The sequence below is a fragment of the Lontra canadensis genome, unplaced genomic scaffold, assembly GCF_010015895.1.
Source record: "Lontra canadensis isolate GAN:19392208 unplaced genomic scaffold, GSC_riverotter_1.0 scaffold121, whole genome shotgun sequence".
NCBI lineage: Eukaryota > Metazoa > Chordata > Mammalia > Carnivora > Mustelidae > Lontra > Lontra canadensis.
This window is the reverse complement of record NW_022631115.1, coordinates 3,370,756-3,393,931: the sequence shown is the minus strand read 5'-3', so window position 1 is coordinate 3,393,931 and position 23,176 is coordinate 3,370,756. Positions and strand designations below refer to the sequence as shown.

The following is a 23,176-nucleotide window of genomic DNA, read 5'->3' as shown; positions in this document are numbered from 1 at the left end:
AAGAAGAAGGAAAACATCCTAACTCATCCACTGAGGGTAATTTTGCCTTGATACCAAAACCAGAAAAAAAGATGTTAAGAAAAGAAACTATGAACTTATGAACTTTGATGCAAAAATCCTCAACAAAATATTAGCAAACTGAACTCAGCAGCATATTGAAAATATTATATATTACGAACAAGGGGGATTTATTCCTGGAATCAAGGATAATCCAATATATGAAATTCAATCATTATAATATACCATATTAACAGAATGAAGAAAACACACACATAGGCGCACACACACATAAAATCATCTCATTTGATGGAGAAAAAACATTGGCATATTCAACACCCTTTTAACACTCAAAAATCTTAGAAGAAAACTACCTCAAAATAATAAAAGTTACATATGAAAAACCTACAGGTAAGACTGGACTCAGAGGTGAACTTCAAGCTTTTTCTCTAAGATCAAAAGCAAGGATGCCTACTTTTACCACCTCTATTAAACATAGTAATACAAGACTTAGAGGGGTGCCTGGGTGGCTCAGTGGGTTAAGCGCCTGCCTTCGGCTCAGGTCATGATCTCAGAGTCCTGGGATCATGCCCCACATCAGGCTCTCTGCTCAGCAGGCTCTCTCTCAACCTGCTTCCCCTCTCTCTCTGACTGCCTACTTGTGATCTCTCTCTCTCTGTGAAATAAATAAATAAAATCTTTTTAAAAAGACAGAGAAATTAAGCAAGAAAATTACTAAAAAAGATATCTAAATTGCAAGGAAAAAGGTAAAATTATCTCTGATCACAGATGACATGATCTTATATGCAGAAAAACCTAAAGATTACACACACTTATACATACAGTCACTAAACAAAACAAAAAATCAGCAGCATGATACAAAGTGAATACACAGAAATCAGTTGATCAAATAAAAAATAAGACAACTCCATTTACAATAGCATATAAATAATAAATAACTTAGGGGGATTAACTAACAAGAAGGCGCAAGACATACACTAAAAAACACAATACATCACTGAAAGACATGAATAAATGAAAAGACACCCTGTGTTCATGGCAATATCCAAAGCTAGCTATTAATTCAGTGCTATAATGTCATTTTTTTATGAAAATAGAAAAATCCATCCTAAAATTTATATGGAATCCCAAGGAAACTCTATGTAGCCAAAACATTTTTGAGAAAGAACAAAGCCGGATGTATGTTTCCCGATTTTTTTAAAACATTTTAAACTTGTTTTTTTTTTTTTTTTATTTTTTTTCCGTGTTCCAAGATTCATTGTTTATACACCACACCCAGTGCTCCATGCAGTATGTGCCCTCCTTAATACTCACCACCAGGCTCATCCATCACCCCAGTCCCCTCACTTCCAAAACCTTCTGTTTGTTTCTCAGAGTCCACAGTCTCTCGTGCTTCATCTCCCCCTCCAATTTCCCCCAACTCACTTTCCCTTTCTTTCTCCTAATGTCCTCAAGTTATTCCTTATGCTCCACAGCAAGTGAAATCGTATGGTAATTGACTTTCTCTGCTTGACTTATTTCACTCAACATAATCTCCTCCAATCTCATCCATGTTGATACAAAAGTTGGATATTCATCCTTTCTGATGGGGGTGTAATATTCCATTGTATATATGGACCATATCTTCTTTATCCATTTGTCTGTTGAAGGATATCTTGGCTCTTTGCACAGTTTTGGTGATTATAGCCATTGCTGCTATGAACATTGGGGCACATATGGCCCTTCTTTTCACTATATTTGTATCTTTGGGGTAAATACCCAGGAGTGCAATTGTAGGGTCATAGGGTAGCTCTATTTTTAATTTTTTGAGGAATCTCCACACTGTTTTCCAAAGTGGCTGCGCCAACTTTCATTCCCACCAACAGTGTAACAAGGTTCCCCTTTCTCCACATCTTCTCCAACACATGTTATTTTACTGTCTTGTTAATTTTGGCCATTCTAACTGGTATAAGGTGGTATCTCATGTGGTTTTGATTTGAATCTCCCTGATGGCTAATGATGATGAACATTTTTCCGTGTGTCTGCTAGCCATTTGTATGTCTTCTTTGGAGAAGTGTCTGTTCATAACTTCTGTCCATTTTTTTGACATGATTATCTGTTTTGTGTGTGTTGAGTTTAGGAATTCATTATAGATCCTGGATATCAGCCCATTGTCTGTAGTGTCATTTATGAATATCTTCTCCCATCCTGTGGCTTGCCCTTTTGTTTTATTCGCTTTTTCCTTTGCTGTACAGAGCTTTTTATTTTTTTTTTAAGATTTTACTTATTTATTTGACAGAGAGAGAGAGAGATCACAAGTAGACAAAGAGACAGGCAAAGAGAGAGGAGGAAGCAGGCTTCCTGCTGAGCAGAGAGCCCAATGCAGGGCTCAAAACCAGAACCCTGAGATCATGACCTGAGCTGAAGGCAGAGGTTTAACCCACTGAGCCACCCAGCTGCCCTTGTGCAGAAGATTTTTATCTTGAAGTCCCAAAAGTTCATTTTCACTTTTGTTTCCTTTGCCTTTGGAGACATAGCTTGAAAGAAGTTGCTGTGGCTAATGTTGAAGAGGTTACTGCCTATGTTCTCCTCTAGGATTCTGATGGGATGTTCTCCTCCAGGATTCCTGCCTCAAGTTGAGGTGTTTTCTCCATTTTGAGTTTTTCTTTCTGTATGGTGTAGGAGAACGGTTGAGTTTCATTCTTCTACACATAGCTGTCCAATTTTCCCAGCACCATTTATTGAAGAGACTGTCTTCTTTCCACTGTATATATTTTTTCCTGCTTTGTAGAAGATTATTTGACCATAGAGTTGAGGGTCCATATCTGGGCTCTCTACTCTGTTCCACAGGTGTATGTGTCTGTTTTTGTGCCAGTACCGTGATCAAAGCTTTGTAGTAAAGCTTGTAATCAGGTAAAGTGATGCCCACAGCTTTGTTTTTCTTTTTCAACATTTCCTGAATGATTCTGGATCTTTTTTGATTCCATACAAATTTTAGGATTGTTTGCTCCAGCTCTTTGAAAAATGCCAGTGGAATTTGCATCAGGATGGCATTGAAAGTATAGATTTCTCTGGGCAGTATAGACATTTTAACAATGTTTATTCTTCTGAACCATGAGCATGGGATGCTTTTCCATCTTTCTGTGTCTTCTTTAATTTCTTTCATGAATGTTCTGTAGTTCCTCGAGTACAGATCCTTTACCTCTTTGGTTAGATTTATTCCTCGGTATCTTATGGTTCCTATTGCTATGGTAAATGGAATCAATTACCTATTTTCCCTTTCTATTTTTTCATTGTTAGTGTATAAGAAAGCAACTGATTGCTGTGCACTGATTTTGTATCCTGCCACATTACTGAATTCTGTATGAGTTCCAGTAGTTTGAGGGTGGAGTCTTTTGGATTTTCCAAATAAACTGTCATGCCATCTATGAAGAGAGAGAGTTTGACACCTTCTTTTCCAATTTGAATACCTTTTATTTCTTTTTGTTGTCTGATTGCTGTTGCTAGGACTTCTGGTACTATGTTGAACAACAGTGGCAAGAGTGGGCATTTTTGCTGTGTTCCTGATCTCAATGGGAAGGCTGTCAGCTTTTCCCCATTGAGAATGATATTCACTGTGGGCTTTTCATATAGATTTTATGAAGTTGAGAAAAGTTCCCTCTATCCCTATACTTTGAAGCATTTTAATCAGGAACAGATGCTGTATCTTGTCAAATGCTTTTTCTGCACCAAATGAGAGGACCCTGAGGTTCTTGTCTCTTTTATTGATTTGTTCTATCACATTGATTGATTTGAGAATGTTGAATCAACCCTGCATCCCACGGATAAATGCCACTCGGTCATGGTGGATAATCTTTTTAATGTACTGTTGGATCCTGTTAGCTAGGATCTTGTTGAGAATCTTGGCATCCATATTCATCAGGGATATTGGTCTGAAATTTTCCTTTTTGGTGGGGTCTGCCTGGTTTGGGGATCAGGGTAATGCTGGCTTCATAGTAAGAGTCTGGAAGTTTTCTTTCTGTTTCTATTTTTTTGAAATAGATTCAGGAAAATAGGTATTATTTCTTCTTTGAATGTTTGGTAGAGTTCCCCAGGGAATCCATCAGGTCCTGGGCTCTTGTTTTTTGGGAGATTTTTGATCACTACTTCAATCTCATTACTAGATATTGGTCTATTCAGGTTGTCAATTGCTTCCTGATTTAGTCTTGGAAGTTTATAGGTTTCTAGTAATGCATCCATTTCTTCTAGGTTCTTATTGGCATATAACTGTTGATAATAATTTCTGATGATTGTTTCTATTTCCTTGGTGTTAGTCATGATCTCTCCCCTTTCATTCATAATTTTATTAATTTGGGTCCTCTGTCTTTTCTTTTGGATTTTTTTGGCCAGAGGTTTATTGATCTTATTAATTCTTTCAAAGAACCAGCTTCTAGTTTCATTGATGTGTTCTACTGTATCTCTAGTTTCTTCTTTGATCTTCTTTCTTCTAGTTTCTCATTGATCTCTGCTAGTTTCTCATTGATTTCTCATTGATCTCTGCTCTATTCTTAATTATTCCCCTTCTTGTGCATGAGGTAGGCTTAATTTGTTGTTGATTTTCCAGTTCTTTATGGTGTAAAGAGAGCTGGTACATTCAGGATTTTTCAATTTTTTTTGAGTGAGGTTTGGATGGCTATGTATGTCCCCCCTTAGGACTGCCTTTGCCACATCCCATAGGTTTTGGACTGATGAGTCTTTATTCTCATTGGTTTCCATGAATTGTTTAAGTTCTTCTTTGATTTCCTGGTTGATCCAAACATTCTTGAGCAGGATGGTCTTTAGCTTTCAAGTGTTTGAGTTCCTTCCAGAATTTTTCTTGTGATTGAGTTCCAGTTTCAAAGCATTTTAGTCTGAGAATATGCAGGGAATAATCTCATTCTTTGGTATTGGTTCAGCCCTGATTTGTGACCCGGTATGTGGACTATTCTGGAGAAAGTTCCACGTTTGCTCGAGAAGAATGAGTATTCTGTTGTTTTATGGTGGAATGTTCTGTGAATATCTATGAGGTCCATCTAGTCCAATGTGTCATTCAAAGCTTTTGTTTCTTTGTTGATTTTCTGCTTAGAAGATCTATTACTGAGAGTGGCATGTTAAGATCCCCTACTATCAATGTATTCATGTCAACATGACTATTTATTTTTATTAACCGTTGGTTTATGTAGTTGGCTGCTCCCCTATTGAGGGCAGAAATATTTGCAATTGTTAGATCTTCTTGGTGGATAGACCCTTTAAGAATGATGTAGTGTCCTTCTGTATCTCTTACTATAGTCTTTAACTTAAAATCTAATTTATCTAATATGAGAATTGTTATTCCAGCTTTCTTTTGAGGTCCATTGGCATGAAAGATGCTTCTCTATCCCTTCACTTTCAGTCTGGATATATCTTTAGGTTCTAAATGGGTCTCTTATAGACATCATATGGATGGGTCCTGTCATTTCATCCTCCTAGTCATTTTGGTGAGAGTTGGTTGAGGGGATGTGTAGCTGAATATATCAAACACGATCCAGGCAAGGTGCACCAGGGACTTAATATATCGTTTTCCCCTGATGTTGGTATTTTATAGTTTTATTGAGACCCTGTGGTTGTTGTCATCTTGTTCTTCTGGCTTATCTTCTGGGGGAGGGACCTGTCGTGTTGTTTTTCAGTCACTCTCACTTGGACTGAGTCACCCTGCCCCATATCAAGGGATTGGGCTCTATGGAAACTGGTTTTTCCAGCTTTTGTTCTATGGAGGGTTTTTGTTCTTTGGTGGCTTTTTGTGGCTTTTTGGAGGGTTAGTGCAAAGTAAACTTTCTACACCCAGTCTTCTGCCTCAGAGAGAAGCCTCAGTCTGCTTCCCCTCTTGATGGTCCAGAATACACAGTCTCCTCTTCTGCAAACTCTGATGAACACTGCAAAATCCTACAGGCATTGCGCATCTGCAGCCACCATCTCAGTGATTGCCCGAGGCCCCCGCTTGTCTCTGCACCCCTATGGCACTAAAACCATGAGCAATATTGGTCCCAGGAGCCCAATTCCTGTGGCTGCCATTGACAGGACTGCTGTCTGGAGTCCAGGTCCACACCAGGTGTGCTCATATTCAGCAGCTGTGGCACAGGTCACAGAAGGCTGCAGGCCCAGGGATCTCTGGTAGGAGCCTGTGCTGGGCTTTCTCAGCTATGGGCCAGAGTGTGCCCAGCCCAAGTGTTGGTGCAAGTAGTGGAAAGCCACAGGCTCAGGGACCACCAACTGGAACTACTACCGGGCTGTCTCAGGCATGCGTGGGTGCTGGCTGTGAATGCCCTGGCACCATGGGCTTAGGGCCTTGCCCATGCTGCCTGATTCCACCAGTTGTCCCTTTGTTCTTTTTGAGTGCTTTTAACCAGACTCCAAGTTAATGCTGGTCTCCCAGCGCAGCGTACTTTTGTGTTGGGCTATTACTTTCCAGTGGGTCACTTCTGGTGGCTCCCTCTCCCTTCTGTTTATCCTTCCATATCAGTCTGAGTGCTCCCAATCTGCTTTACCCTACCACTGATATTCTTCTGCCCCCATAGAGATCCAGAGGTGTATAACCTTACATCTCAGGCTGATTTCATGGGTGTTCAGAGTGTTCTGGTAGATATTTAGCTCACTTTAGGGGACCAGTTGAAACAAGGTCTCCTACTTCTCTGTCATCTTGCCCTTCCTCCCTCCATATGTTTACTGGTTTCAACACTTACCACAAAGCTAAGGTAATCAAAACAGTATGGTATTGACATAAAAACAGACAGACAGACCAATGCTACAGATAGAGAGCTTGGAAATAAAACCTTGTTTATATGGTCAAATGATTTCTGACAAGGGTACAAAGATACAATGGTATCAGAAAAACTGGATACCCACCAGCAAAACAATGAAGCTGGACATAACACCATATGTAAAAATTAATTCAAAATGAATCAGTGTACATGATGTACATGTAAGAATTGAAACTAAGAACTCTTAGAAGAAAATAGAAGGGGAAATCTTCATGACATTGGATCTGGCAATGATTTCTTAGGTATAACACAAGTATAGTCAACAAAAGAAAAGTAGACAAACTGAACTTCATAAAAATTAAAATCTCTGTGCATCAAAGGAAACAACAGGGTAACAAGGCAACCCATAAGTTGGGAGAAAATTTGCAAATCACATACCTGATATGAGATTAAACAAAACAAAACAAAACAAAACAAAAGTCACAGAATTACCATTTCATCCAGCAATTCTATTTCTGGTAACATACAGAAAAGAATGAAAAACAATGACTCAGACATCTGTGCTCCCATGTTCATATCAGCCTTATTCCAAAGGGCCAAAAAGAGAAAACAACCCAAATGTACACTATTGGATAGATAGGTAAGATAAACAAAATATGGTATATACATGCAGAAAGAATATTATTCAATCTTATATACGAAGGAAATTCTGATACGTGCTACAAGATGGGTGAACCTTGAAGAATTACACTAAATAAAATAAACCAGACACAAAAGGATGAATACATAGAAAGTAGAATAGAGGTTGTCAAGGGCTGAGGGGATGGGACATTTTTGGGCTGAGGGGATGGGACATTTTTGGCCTGTACTGAGTCTGTATTTCCATGTAAATCTTAGAATCAACTTGTCATAATCTACAAAAACATTTTGGGGATTTTAATTGATGTTGGGTGCTTAGGAAGATTTGAAAATGTAACAATATTTAGTCTTTAATTAATGACCATGTTACATTTCTCCATTTACTTGTTTATTTTCATTTCATTTATCACAGTTCTATAGTTTTCAAGGTTAAAACTTTGTACATATTTTGTTAATTTTATTTCAGAGTGTATTATTCCTTTGATGTATCGTGGATTTCACTTTTATTTTGTTTGTTACAAATTATGTAAGTACAATTAACTTTGGACATCATCCTTATTTCCAGCAATCTTGATGAATTTGTATGTTATTCTATTTTTTGTAGATTTCTTAGGGGTTTCTACATACATCATCTTGACATCTAAAATAGAGCTATTTACCTCTTCTTTTTCTTTTTTTTTAAAGATTTTATTTATTTATTTGAGAGAGAGAGAGAGAGAGAGAGCATGAGAGGAGAGAGGTCAGAGGGAGAAACCCAATGCAGGACTCGATCCCAGGACTCCAGGATCATGACCTCAGGCGGAGGCAGTCGCTTAACCAACTGAGCCACCTAGGCGTCCCTTACTTCTTCTTTTTCAATTGTTATGCCATTTATATCCATTTCCCAACTTACTGTATAACCAAAACTATACTGAGTAAAAATAAAGCAAGTGATGATCCTTGACTTGCTTACAACTCAGAAACTATAAGGTTAGTGAGAATTATTCTTTAGGGTTTATTCAATTAAGGAAGTTCCATCCTATCCAGACTTTGTTGAAAGTGTTTCTTATGAATGACTGTCAAATTTTGTCAATTTTTTTTTTTGCATTTGTTGACATTATCATAGGATATTTCTGTCAAGTTCTTCCCAGTGTTCTTCTTGCCTTAATTCTGTCAAGTTCTTCCCAGCATTAATTCTGTCTTAAATCTGTCAAGTTCTTCCCAGCATTCTTTTGAAACAACAGATTACATTTTTGTGTATTAACCATTTTTACTGTATAGTTTAAAATCAGTAACATTATTTCAGTATTAATAGACCGAATTTTACCAATTACAACACCTTACTGATGTAGAATTTGTGTAAAATATTCACTCCAGAGAGTTATATTAATCATATTGATTCACTAAAGAGAGAGAGGTGGGGGAGAGAAGGAGGGGAAGGAGTTAAAGGAAAGGAAGGAAGGTAAAAAGGAAAAAGTGAAAGAAGTGAAGGAAGGAAGGAAAGAAGGAAGGTAAGAAAGAAAGAAAGAAAGAAAGAAAGAAAGATGAAAGAAAAGAGGGAAGAAAGAGGGAGGGAAGGAGAAATCAACCATTGACTGCTATTCTTTTATTAACTAAAAGGAAGAATGGGGACTCCATAAGAACAATTTAATCAGCTTTGACAGCCAGACCCATGATTCAGGATGATTTAAATCGTCTGTGACAAAAGAAGAGTTAACAGTCTGCAAAATGTCCATTATCTTTAGTTAGCAAGGGCCTATTGATTTAGGACCTGGTGTGACTCCCATAGGATGTTGGTGAGAAGTGAGGTGGAAACTCAAGTTCAGCATTATTCACCACCAACAAAATACTCCAAGGTAAGTCTGTTAATAAGCTACAAATTAAATCTTTGTGCTAAATAGCTATAGATGTCTGGGGAATCCAGGAAGCAGGCTGTTTGTTACTTGCTGTAATTTCTTCTGAGATCATATTTGGCAACACTGTTAAAATAATGTCTTTAATGTTTACATAATAAATGATGAACTCTAAAAGTTGTCCTCTTTAATGCTAAAGTTGTTTTGTCCAATATAATCTAATTTCACCTAAAGATGTCTTCCACAGCTGTACTTCAGTGCTCGTGAGCAGATCAATGAGTTTTGACTGATAATTTATGGCTCTTTCTGAGGCAGGATTAGCAGCAGGGTAATATGCCAACCATTTAGAGCATTAGACAGAACTTGCTATGACACTTGAGCATAATTCTATCAGGGAATCATTCATGCACAATCTCCTGGGGAAAAGCATTGATATTGAGTCCAGTGATTGCCACCTAAAGTCTCACGCTTCCCAAATGCAAATCACTGGGCTCCACGTTTGTGCCACCTCCAAAAGTCCAATGTGATGCAAGGTAAGACTGGGGCAGGAAAAACTATTGTGCACTGTCCTCAGATAGTCCTCTGTATGAAAAGGTAGAATGCACTTTCTCAAGATCAGATTATACAAGTATTACTGCAGCCACTTAACAACTGGGAGTCAATGGGATGCCCTAATGTGTAGGGATGAGCCCTGATAGGTGGCTGTGGACCTAGGTTTGGTACTTATACAAGGACATTGCTTACTTAATAATGTCAACAAAAATTACATGCAGGAGGATTGACTATGCTCTGAAAGTAAAAGAATATTATATTATGAACTTTCTGTGAATAAGCATTTTTATTAACAAAAAAAAAAAAAAAAAAAGAGTTCAACAGAAGGAAAGCTACTTACACCAGAATAGAAAGGCTCACCAGACACACATATCACATCCTGTTCCTGGATCATCAAAATATCTTTGGCTAGGTGCAGCCGGACTTTGAAAGGCTCCTGATTACCATCCTGCAGCAAACAAATCCCTGTCTTTGTCTTCAGGCAAGAAAAGAACAAAACAGAGGAAAAAAATTTTACTTAGGTTATAGAATATAATTTTATGGGCTATTCACAGCAAAACATGATGAATAGCATTTGAGAGCTAAGGAAAATGCACTCTGATAAATCTGGAACATAATACTTAATATAGGAGCAGAGACAAGGTTAACCATTTCATGTGAAGTAGACCTCAGGTAATGGAGATTTGTTAGAAAACCCACTAAGATTAGGAGAATGAGGAGTATGTTTTTATACTAGATTTGAGAAATAATCAAAGTTTTGTTTAATACATATTATCTAAATATAAAATTTTTGATAAGAGATTTATTGAGATATAATTCACATTCTATATAATTTAACCCCTTAAGATCTATAAGACAACGGTTTTTCATACAAAGTTGTATAAGCATCATTATAATCAATTTTAGAACATTTTCAAAACTCTAAAAGGAAACCTATTGCGTGCATCACCCTAGCCCTCCCCAGCCCCACACAACCACTAATCTACATTCTGCCTCTATCATAGAATTTTGAAACTGAAACCATACTTACTTAACATCATTTCTATCCTCCACAATTTCATCATTCCTATTTGCCAACACACACACACACACACACACACACACACACAGTACAGATAAGAAAATGAGGATAAAGGGGAGAAGTGAATTGCTTAAATTAGTACAATTAATTAAAAACAGAGCCTGGCTTAGGACCCCAAATCTGTGATTCCCAAGCCATTGTTTTGCTTCACATATGTTTGGGGGAATTATAAAAATAGCCTGTGAAGACTGCTGAACTTGCACTAGATAGCCTTCCACCAGTAATCACTTCAGTAATCACCGAAGAAACCCACAAATCCCATCACTCCTGAAAGTATATAATATTCACCCAGATAAATAGAAATATGCTGACAAACCATGACAAACTGTGGACTCTGAGAAAGAAACTGAGGGTTCTGGAGGCGAGGGGAGTTGGGGGTTGGGTGAGCTTGGGGGTGGGTATTAAGGAGGGCACGTATTGCATGGAGCACTGGGTGTGGTGCATAAACAATGAATTTTGCAACAATGAAAGGAAAAAAATTAAAAAAAAAAAGAAAGAAATATGCTCCCTAGCAAGAGCACTTAAGTTTCTCATTTGTCAGAAATACAAAAGGAAATTTTTTTTTAGACAGAAAATAATCACTGGCTGTCATTCTGCACCAGAAAGTCAATAGGAACAATGACCACTTTGGCAATTGTATTTTCATCTAATAATTATTAAGCCATTCTTAATTCAGATAAAGGATAAGTTTATAGAAATATGTATTTATCCTTAGTATTAATGAGCATAAAATTCTAGGCAATAATACCAGGTTTTCTCTTAGAATATAAATCTACATATGGATTGCTAGGAGTTTGTTTCTTTAAAAGAATGTTTCATAATGTAAATGGGAACATACTTAGATACTGATGCTGCTAAAGATAATTCCTTCTGTAAATAGCTTTATCCCCATATGCTAATACATACCATCATACCCTTTATCACTATGGGCTTATATTAGTCTGTAATTATTTCATAAGTGTTATGATATCTTTTAAGAAAAAAACAAGTCTTTTCCAAGAGCAAGGATGGTGTTCTTTCCTCCTTTACGAGACTGGCGCACAGCAGGCACTCACTAAATTGTGTCGATTAATCTATTCTAGAGCATAACTCAAGTGGATACGTCTAGAGGACAAAAATATTTCAGCAAAGGCAAATGAAATTTTCCTTAATATAGAACATAATTTTCTACATTTTCACAGAGAAACGTCTTTCATGCTTACAACGTGATCTTGGCTGGGAGCCAACATCAGGACTCTCTGAGGTAGCATGGGGAAGAGGAGGGTATAAAATAATATCAAAGCCAAGTGAACATAATTGAGCGCATTTGCTGATGTTTTAATGCACAGTATAGTCAGGCCAATTTTCTCCCAGAAGTGTAATGGAATAGCTGGCAATGACAAATAATGCTCTGTCTTAACGTGAGGATGAAAGAGGGGTTTTCCCTGAGAGCCCATAAATACATTATTGTTACACATCAAAGAGATATCAAAGATCATCCAGGGAAAGTTTGAGGGACAAAAATATAGCTATGAGACTTCTCTCGTTACATCTGATGTGGTCAAAGCTCCATTCACTCAAATAATGTATAAAATGTCCCCTAATTATTAGACAGTTATCTGCAAAACAGAATATATAGACTTTGAGCTCACATATGGGTCCTGAAAAGACAGAATTAAAGAGAACAAACAATGAAGTAGCTTTTGTTAAAATGAATACACACACACACACACACACACACACACACACACACACACATAAATAGCTGTTTGAAGAAAACAGAAAACAGCACTAATGAAGCTTAAAACAAATTGAACTTAAATTCGTTCTTTAGGGGTTATAGATTTTACATATATGTTATAAAAATTCAGCTATGTACATGAAAACATTTAAATCCCATACATACATCAATTTTGCAAATAATTTACAAATAATTCAGACATGAATCAGACAATCGTCTCTGACCTCAGAGCGTTCTTATTTATATAATATACATACATGCATAAGCTGCAATGTGGTATAAGATGTGGGAGCAACATGAAGAGAAGAGTTAAATATTTTTGAGGAAGGGAGGTGTTAAAGAAGGTTTTCTAGATAAAAAAAATGTACGGTCATCTTAATAAATTGAGGAAATAATTAGAGGAGGCAAAAGTTATTTTATTCAAGAGGGAAAATGAATAAAATTATGAAAGTATGAGACTGGGTAGCTGACATGATTCAAGAAGAGAGAGGCATGAGAATGCATCCCAGTGCTACGTCTGCATAATCCAGCAGAGGCCAAGGGAGAAGAGGTGCCAGGTGAAGAGGAGGAAGGTCAAGGCCCTTACGTGATATTCCAGGAGTTTAAAGGTATTAGAGATGCCTTGGAGAAGTCTGAACAGTGATTTATGTTTTATAAATATATTTCTTCGAAAAGGAGATGGATAGGAATTGGGAAAGATACAACATACTTTTTGTTAACAGATATATAAGCCTTGAGCAGAAGATGTTGAGAGCTGATAAATAACTGCATTAGAGTCAGAACTGGTACAGTAGATTAAAAAATAGGTAAAACCCATTTCTGGGAAATCTTCTGATTCAGAACAGCAGTTCTGAATGTAGTCATATTGTTATTTGTTGTTTAATAACCACTTGTGTAAAGTTTACTGTGTTTCCAGAAATACTATTTCATTTGTTCCTCCTAACAACCCAGTGCACCCACTTTCATAGATAGGAAAGGAGCAGAGGAGCAGAGACAAATGGAAGTCAGGATCTGAACCCAGACTGCTGGCTCCTGATTCTGTGCTCTTAACCACCTGCTCTGGTTTCACTCATGCACAGATTATTTGAGGGATGCTTCCGCCCAATCCTCCTGTAAACAGTGATATGGCCACTGGTGTCTCTCACCAGGAGACAGCACTTCAGTCAACAAGAATCTCCTTTGGGAGTACAAACAGTTGTGAGAAGGTCATCATCTTGAACCAACTGTATTTTTCTGTATCAAACAATGACCACTGGGGGTAAAGTGAGCGAGACCACTCTGACCAGATGATTTATCCATCAAAGGAAAGCAACCGAGGATGCATAAAACACTGTCTCATATGGGGAGAGGCTTAATCTGCATAGCCTCATCCTCCATAGATTGCTTAAGGCTAAAAATGGGAACCAAGACTGCGAGAGCGGCCACTAGAATAGCATAACCTAAAAGAGTCTGGCTGCAGTCATCACATCCATGCACCCAGACTGCGGAACAATAAAAAATCACCTAAATAAGTATTGGCTGCACATTTTACTATAAACTTAGATCCTGTACCTGTCTGTTTCTTTATTAACATAAGAATCATTTGTCTTCAAACTTTGTGGACTGTGTACACATTGCACATGAGTAAAGAAAGGTATGTGCTCTATGTAGACGTATACAATATATTATGCAAATTATGAAACATACATAAAACTTGAAATTTTAAAGGGATGGTTCATAAAAAATGATATAGATTCAAATGTTTTCCTGTGCCTGATATATGATACTATATTGCATGGGGATTTTACAAAATCCACATTGTTTATTTAGAGGACTATTAAAAGGCCATGCATCTTAATTATTTAACAGACAATACTTTTTTAAAAATCTAGTCATCAACTAGCTTTCTGTAAATCAATGAAGTGTGTTTATGAATTCACATGAATTCACTCTGTTTTAAACAAACAGACCTCACAGTTAAACTTAACAAGAATTTAGGCTTAGCTTAAACCTTGGAACTTTAAAAACTTGGCTATGATTCCTTTCATACTTAGAAGTTAAGGTTTCTTTGGGCACCTATGTGGCTCAGTCAATTAAGTGTCTTCCTTCAGCTCAGGTCATGATCCCAGGGTCCTGGGATTAGGGTCCCACCTCAGGCTCTCTGCTCCACAGGGAGTCTGCTTCTCCCTCAGTCCCTCCTCCCACTCATTCTCTCAATCTCTCTCTCTCTCTCAAATAAATAAATCTTAAAAAGTTAAGGCCTCTTTAGGTTCTAGGCTTTGAAAGAACATGCGCTTTCATGAAACATTTTTTTTTAGAGATTTTATTTATTTATTACTTATTTATTTATTTGGAATGTGTGAGCATGGGGAAGGGCAGAGAGAGGGAGAGAGAGAATCTCAACCAGACTCTGCATTGTGCACAGAGCCCAACATCATGACCTGAGCCAAAATCAAGAGTCAGACACTCAACCTACTGAGCCATCCAGGAAACACCACTTTCATGAAACTTTAAAATCTATGTTTCTTTAATCTTGAAATATAAAACTTGTAATATCAAACATAAAAACTACAAACTACAAGGGTACAGAGACCATATATGTCCTGCACATAGTTTTATAGGTATCCTTGATATTTCCATATTTTGCTTGCCAAATATAACTTAATTTGTTCTGTAAACTTATAGTTTTAAGTGTTGTGTAATTTCTTATACCCTACCATATTATTGCAATATTGCACTAAATGCCATTTGATGCCATCTGCCTCCAACTGCATTTTGTACTCCCTTCCAGGATTACTTCCAGTCAAGATCTCCTTGGCTAAATGCCAGTCATTTGTCAAGTCCTGGTACATGACTCACTTCACCCTGAGGCTTTCCAAGACCACTCCATCCAAACAAGTGTTTCCTTTTTTGAACTCGGGGTTTTTACTGAATAAATATCTTCACCTAACAATTAAGCAGAATTGTATTTAGGCATCACATGTAGAGACTTCAATAATATCACAGTATTTAACCTCATCACATACATTGCTATCACAAGAAGATTTTAACAATAAGTTAACACCATTTTTATCATTGTGGACTATTAATATGTAGGACCTAGTACAGTGTTTTTTAGAGTAATCTTTGTTTCAATATTTGTTGATTGAATCATAGTCACAAATTCTCTTACTATGTGAAGGACTAAGTTAAATTATATATGTAAATGAATTATAAATTATTAAATATATGTTACAGAAAATATGTATTTTCATGGTCAACACAGAGATGTGAATAATATTTAAGGAATATAGATGAAAATTAATATGAGGAATGAAATATGAGGAAAATGAAGTAAGAGGAATACCTACACTAAAGATAGCATAATTACTTCTTGAACACATTGTTATTTTATTTTTTTAAAGATTTATATTTATCTACTTGAGAGAGAGAGAGCACCAGAAAGAGTAGGAGGAGGAAGGGCAGTGGGAGAGAGAAGCAGACACCCCAATCAGCAGGGAGCCTGACGCAGGGCTCAATCCTAGGACCCTGGGATCATGAGCTGAGTCAAAGGCAGACACTTAACCAACTGAGCTACACAGCGCCCCTAACACATTATGATTTTGATGACACTTTTAAAAGTAAGAGAATCAGTAATTATGCCTGCCCATAACATGCACTTTTTCTTCCAAACTGTGAATTTTGTGTTGTCCCAATTATATTCTCTACCTTTATTTTTACATTTTATCAGACTTCTAAATTCCAATTCCTTAAAAGTATTGCAACATTTTCTTTTTAAGGGGAGAAACTCTTAATTAATAAACCTTTCTTTTACAAAGGATTTGTACTAGAAAATTAAGATATTTTATATGGAACTAGACATACTTCCCTTTCCTTTCAATGAAGAGACTTCCTGGTATGTGCATGGTTATAATCAATTAGATCTGTCCAATGATGTGGATATCAGATTTACATCTTTAATATCTTAGCAGTCAAGAGAAAACAACTTTTATTCAACCTATATTTGACTATGTTATAATGTTATAATTGACTATGTTATAATTTCCAGCAACATAATTTAGAAACAGGATCAAACTTAAAGAGTTCCAAGCTACACATTATGGTTTTGCTTTTAACTAATTAATTAAATGGGACTTAGCATTTCATAAAACTGATCAATTTCTACACCTGCGAAGTGAGACAGTTAACTAAATTATCTTTATGGTTTCTGTCCACTTAAATGTTCTAAGACTGTACATTTCAGTTGCACTCATTGACTTTGATCCATCTACAGGGGGATTTGATCATCTTCAGAGTATCTCATAGCTCTGTACTCCTGCCAACCCAGCCAGTGTGTGGAAGACACATGGCTGCTGCTGCTGAGCAGTTCTGAGACAGCTTAACTCCACCCTGGGGACAGTCTAAAATGGTGGAAATTATCAAAGGACTCATTGCAAGAGAACAAGAACTTCTGTCTACAGAAAGCAATAGTAAGATGATCACAGCAATATTATCATTGTAAAATAAAATAAATCTGAACCTTAAATAATACTTGATATATATATATATTCAAATCAATTAATCAAAAAATTTTGTTTTAAAAAAGTTGGAAAAATCAATCTTAAGTCAGTCTCTGGAGTCCAAGGTAAACCAAGTGTTAAAATAATATTTGGTCACTATCCTGTCTTTGAGGATCTCATGACTCTCTGTAAGTTTTTCGTTTGTATTTCATTCATGCAAATATCCATACGATGAGTGTTTTACTACCCAAAACATAAGGTAACAAACACAGTGATGGAAATAGACTTACTACATCCAAAATTAAGAGTATGAGACTGTGTATTTAACACTAGAAATGACACAGAATTAAAATGTATGTTTAAATTTAAGTTTCTAAAGCATTAAATTATTTTTAAAAAGTATGAACTGATAGGTGCTGAGTTAAAAGGATGAATAAATTTTACACTGTCATTATTGTATTTAGTGTAGCATGTAAGAGAGATCTGTAAATAAATAACTATAAAATACTTTGAAAAGTGTTAGCATAGAGAAAATCTTTTGGAAAACAAAAAGCTTGAGCTTAAGTATTAAAAATATAACAGCAGGGTGCCTGGGTAGCTCAGTCAGTTAAAACAAATGACTCCTGGCTTAGGCTGAGGTTTTGATCTCATGGGTGGTGAGATCAGTCTCACATCAGGCTCCAAGCTCAACCAGGTGTCAGCTTGAGATTTTCTCCCTCTGCCCCCACACCTCTGGCCTTGGGTGCACATATGCCCACGTGTGCACACTCTCTCAAATGACTAAATGTTTAAAAAAAATATATAAACTATTTACTAACTTTGTGAAAGATCTTCTGTTCTAAACTTTGAAACAACTGTGACAAATACTTTTTAAAAGTAGATATTTTTGCAAGAAACAACACTTGACATCTCATTAAAAGAACAATCTGGGGCACCTGGGTGGCTCAGTGGGTTAAAGCCTCTGCCTTCAGCTCAGGTCATGATCCCAGGATCCTGGGATCGAGCCCCGCATGGGGCTCTCTGCTCAGCGGGGAGCCTGCTTCCCTTCCTCTCTCTGCCTACTTCTCTGCCTGCTTGTGATCTATCTGTCAAATAAATAAATAAAATCTAAAAAAAAAAAAAAAAGAACAATCTTCACAAATGTTAATAACAAGTGTTTCTTGGTTTGTTTTTAACTGTATCATAGGTAATCTAGTCATGGTTGTTTTTCTTGGGGTATCTATATATACAATAAAAATATTTTAAACCTTTTAAGCAAATATGGAACATTTTAACCTATGAGTGACTGCATTCGGCCTGAAGAATGAAAGAATGCTTTGAATGTTGCATGTTTAGTAAAATAGTGTTTTTTCCTAAGATAGAATGGTTATATCCCTGGGGCCTAACTCCGTGCACTACTGACTACACACTTGAATGGCCTTTAAAATCCTTGAAAGAGCAATGTATGACTTTAATTCACACCAAGTGTGAAGACAGCTCTACAGAGAATCTGAATTGCTATGTGTGATATACTTAAAAAATACTGAAATACTTAAATAATACTGGAATCATAAAATCATAGAATTTTAGTGCTGAAAAGGACATCAATATCTTCTAATTTATAACCATTTATGTGAAAAGAATTACTTCCAACACTTCTACTACCTGAAATCATGTAGTGAGTGCATAGTTTATGGAGAAGGGCAATTTAATCACATCAAATATGCTTCAGTATTCTTAAGGAAGAGTGAAAATCCGAGCTTCCCCAGGCAATCTGGCTTTTTTAGACTTGCAGAAACAGACCGTACCTTGGACTTGAAATGGACCTGTCACCCATCCCTCCACCAAAAGCAGTGTTCCGCTTATATAAAAGAGGGCTAAGTGTGTCCCATTTATAACAGGTTTCCCTTATTCAAAAAGCAGAAAGCCATGTAACATACCTCTTCACAGGCAGTCCTGAAATCCATGTGCTACGGCACCTCAAAGGATGTCGTCTGAAAAGACAGAGAAATGGTAAGCCATAAAGCACAGCATTGAGTGTAAGAGTGGAAAAAGCTAATAAAGGAAAGCATAAGCAATTATGGAGCAGATACTCTGGGCAAACTGTTTATGGCCACCTGTAAGGGACAAGAATTCCCTGAGTACAATGAAAAGAGCAGAAGGTAAAGAAAGAAGTCTTAACTCCCGCCCTTGTGCATCGTAAATGGCTCAGTGTGACCCAGACTGTGCATTTCTATGCACCTCTCCACTCCAGTGAGCATTCAGACAGGATCTGAGACAGGATAAACCTCTTCTCTCAAGTGTTCTGTGCATTCCCAGCTTTCATTTTGAAACCTGAGTTTGCAACTGGGAAAGAAACTTCAAAGGAGTAATTAAAAGTTGCCTTTCATGTGGTTATCTCTTGAAAAAAGGTTGACTAATCTTTCTCTTTTTAATTAAAAAGCTGCATGCATGAATAATTCTCTCTGAAACAAAATTTTATTCACAAACAGTATGATGTAAGGAAACAAGCTATTTATCAGAGTGAATAAATTAAGATAAATCAATGTATGAAATATTAACACAGATTTATTTTGTGGTCATTATAATATGTAAATGGTGAACATGCACAAATGCATATAAAATGCATATTTTTAATGCTTTTAGATAATTTTATTTTGGTTATATGATAATAAAACCAAGAGAGGTCATAGAAATTTAACACCCGGACACTATGGAAAAAACGCAGAGCCAAAATATAATATAGTTTAGGTAAATGAGACTTTTAAGTGAAATGTATGGTGAACTCCACAGTAAAAGACTGGACTCCTCAAAATTAATCCTCCTCTCAGTCTTTGGAACAGTAAATTATTTAATAATTTATTACAGTAAATTATTTTGTTCTTTTTAGTAAGTGTGGGTGAAATAGAGCAGGGAGTTCACTTATGCTGTCACTGGATCATTGCTATTGACCCTGAAAGAAAAGAGACTGACTGTTTTCAATAGTCAGCTGAACATATTGCATTATATATTGAGTATTTTCCCTAAATAAGTTTTAAGGGTTGTGGACCTGGAAGGCACAAGCAGTCTGATTATAGTGAAGCTAGGTAGCAACAAATTATTTACAAATAAAAGGCAATTTGATGATAAACATCATAATTTGATGATATAAATTACTTAATCTTTTTTCTTTTTAGATTATTTTTTGATGGTAATCTCTTTTTTCAATTATTTAAATTCTAGCTAGTTAACATACAGTGTAATATTGGTTTCAGGAGTAGAATTTAGTGATTCATCACTTACATACAATGCCCAGTGCTCATCACAGGTACCCTCCTTCATCTCCATCACCCTCCATTTAGCCCTTCTCCCACGCACTTCCCCCCATCAATCTTCAATTTGCTCTCTATCTTAGAGTCTCTTATGGTTTGTCTCCCTCTCTATTTAAATTACTTAAATTTTTGATAGCCATGAGAAATTGGTTGTTAGTTTTAACAATCATTTTTCAGAATTGCCCTTAAAACTGTTGAAAAAAAACTATAAATATCTGCTTATCCCCAACTTTGATATAAAGTTATGCCTTTACTATAAAAGTAGAATTTCACTATTTATTAATTATATAAAAACATGGTCTATCTATCTATAACCAATTTCCTGCTACTAAAAAGCAACTAGATAAATAAACATGGGGTTATTTAACCATCTGTCTAAACATAAGCTCATGTTTAGTTTCATATGCTGAATATTAGTTCATACATTTTAAGATGTCTTAAATGCCTTCACCTCTGCTATTTTTAACATTTTCCTTCTTTTTCTTGAATCTTCCATTACCTTTCATCAACATATTAGGTATTGATTTCAATGCTTATTCAGAAAAATATTATCATGAGATTTGAAACAAGTAAGTTACTAGGTAAGAATAAATTGCATACTATAATAAAACTATGTTCAATGATTATAAATTTAAAAATTGGAGTAAAAGCTGTTCAGTTCCTTTATTTAAAAATTTTGAGACTTTTCTGTATAAACTTTTATATTAGAACAGCTTTAGATTTACATAAATATTGTGAAAATAACACAAAGTGTTCCCATATACCCCACATTCCTTTTACCCCTATTATTAACATCTTACATTTGTATGCACATTTGTTAAAGTTGATGGATCAATACTATCATATTATTATTAAATCCATACTTGATTCCATTTTTTTTTTCTACTGTCCTTTTTCTGCTCTAGGGTCCAGGACAGCACATTATATTTAATCACCATGTCTCCGGCTCTTTATGGCTATGACTGTTTCTCAGACTTTGTTTCTTTAAAATGAGTGTGACAGTTTTCAGGAGTACTAATCAGTAATTTGTAGAAAGTATTTACATTGGGATTATTCTGCTGTTTTTCTCATGATTATACTAGAGCTAGAGATTTAGGGAGGATACCACAGACATTGGAATCATTTAACCACATTGTATCAGTGGTCCACCTGTCAACAGGACTTATCACTGTGGAGGCTGACTGTAACCACATGACTAGGATATTATTTATCAGGTTTCCCCATTGGTAAGTTACTCTTTTCCCCTCTCTCCACACTTTGCTCTTTGGTTAGAAGTCACTATGAGCAGCTCACACTTATGGAGTGGGAAGTTATACTTTGTTTCCTTGAGGGTGAAGTGTCTGCATGAATTATTTGAAATTACATTGGAAAGAAGATGTGCCTGTTCTTCCCCCATTTAATTAATTAATTAATTTATTTACTCAACCCCTTACTTAGATCCTGATAGAGCAAGGTCAGCTGATAGAGCAAGGAAGTATACATATATATGGAAAGCCCATGTTGTAAGGATGTACCCAGTAACATTTATCCAGGCAAAATTACACTAAACTTCCACGTGTTCTTCCCAAAGAAAACAAAGATATAATTCTATCTGATCCTTTTAGCCTATTTCCATTTATATTTATATAAATATAACTATATATATATATTTATTTATGTTTCTATTTTTCTGACAGTATATGATGTCAGAAATAAATTATTCATATTTGGGGGAAGCTTTTAGTAAATGACAATATGTCAGTATTAATATATCTGAGTTAGTAACAAAAATAGGCTCGAAAAATAAAACACCATAGCAAAGGAATATCTTTTAGATGAACACTACCATTTGAGTGAAGGTTATATTGATAACTTTTGATTCTCTGCAGATGCAATGAAAGACGTCAAGGCTGTAATTAACCATAAGCTAAAATATGTAAACACCTGTAGAAAATTGAATGATTGACCCAGATTCTCTATCTCTCTTGGCACCCACTTCCATGCCATAAATTTATCATGGAGGGAGTATTTTCTCCATACATTGACTTTAGACTTGACCACGTGACTTGCTCCTGCCAATTTTGTTGATTTCTTAAATGGCCTTGCATGTTCCCACTGCTCTCTTGCACTTCTTGCATCTTGAGAAGCTGCCATACACTTGGCCTGAGCAAAGAATGACATATGTAAACCAAAACTTTTTTAAACGACCCACAGAACATAGGGTAAAGCAGAGTCACTCTCACATCCCTGACTAAATAGACTGACCTACAGCCAACCTCCAGATTCTAGAATAAAATAAAGGCTTAGTATTTGTAATGGTTAACTTTATGTGTCAGGTTGACTATGCTATAGTCCCTAGTTACTCAGTCAAACTCTGATCTAGGTTCGGCTTTGAAAAACCTTTGTAAATGTGGATAACACCTACAGTTGACTTACATTAAGTATTGGAGACTATTCTCAATAATGTGCATTAGCCTCATCCAATCGGTAAGAAGGCTTTGCTACCACAATTATATCCAATGCCTTAAAGTTTCCCTCTCTGTCTCTGTTTCTCTCTCCATACATATATGTGTGTGTTTCCATATGCATACATAAATATTTATGTTTATGTATATGTATATGTTTATGTGCATACATGCAAAGTGATTGTTTCTTTGGAGAATACTGCCTGATACCGATTTTGGAACCAAGAGTGGTTTTAGAGGAATAGAACCTTAAGAAGGCGTTTTCTGAATTGGTTCTGGGATTTCCAGAATTTGTTCTCGAATCTGATTAAAGGCACCAGTGACTCTACCTCAACCATGAAAGAAAACACTAATATAGCTATAGAAATATATAAAATATCAGCACTGA

General features: G+C 36.2%; 1 protein-coding gene across 4 annotated transcripts in view; it reads right to left on the bottom strand.

Moving 5' to 3' along the window:
• Positions 1-23,176, bottom strand: part of SNTG1 (syntrophin gamma 1) — an 890,620-nt gene that overhangs the window by 339,839 nt on the left and 527,605 nt on the right. For all 4 annotated transcript variants that reach the window (XM_032841184.1, XM_032841181.1, XM_032841185.1 and 1 more), the window contains 2 exons: positions 18,974-19,027; positions 10,116-10,250 (listed from right to left, as the gene is read on the bottom strand). In XM_032841184.1, the coding sequence (XP_032697075.1) occupies positions 10,116-10,250; positions 18,974-19,000 (162 nt within the window). In that variant the 5' untranslated portion in view covers positions 19,001-19,027. The remainder of the gene's footprint in view (positions 1-10,115; positions 10,251-18,973; positions 19,028-23,176) is intronic.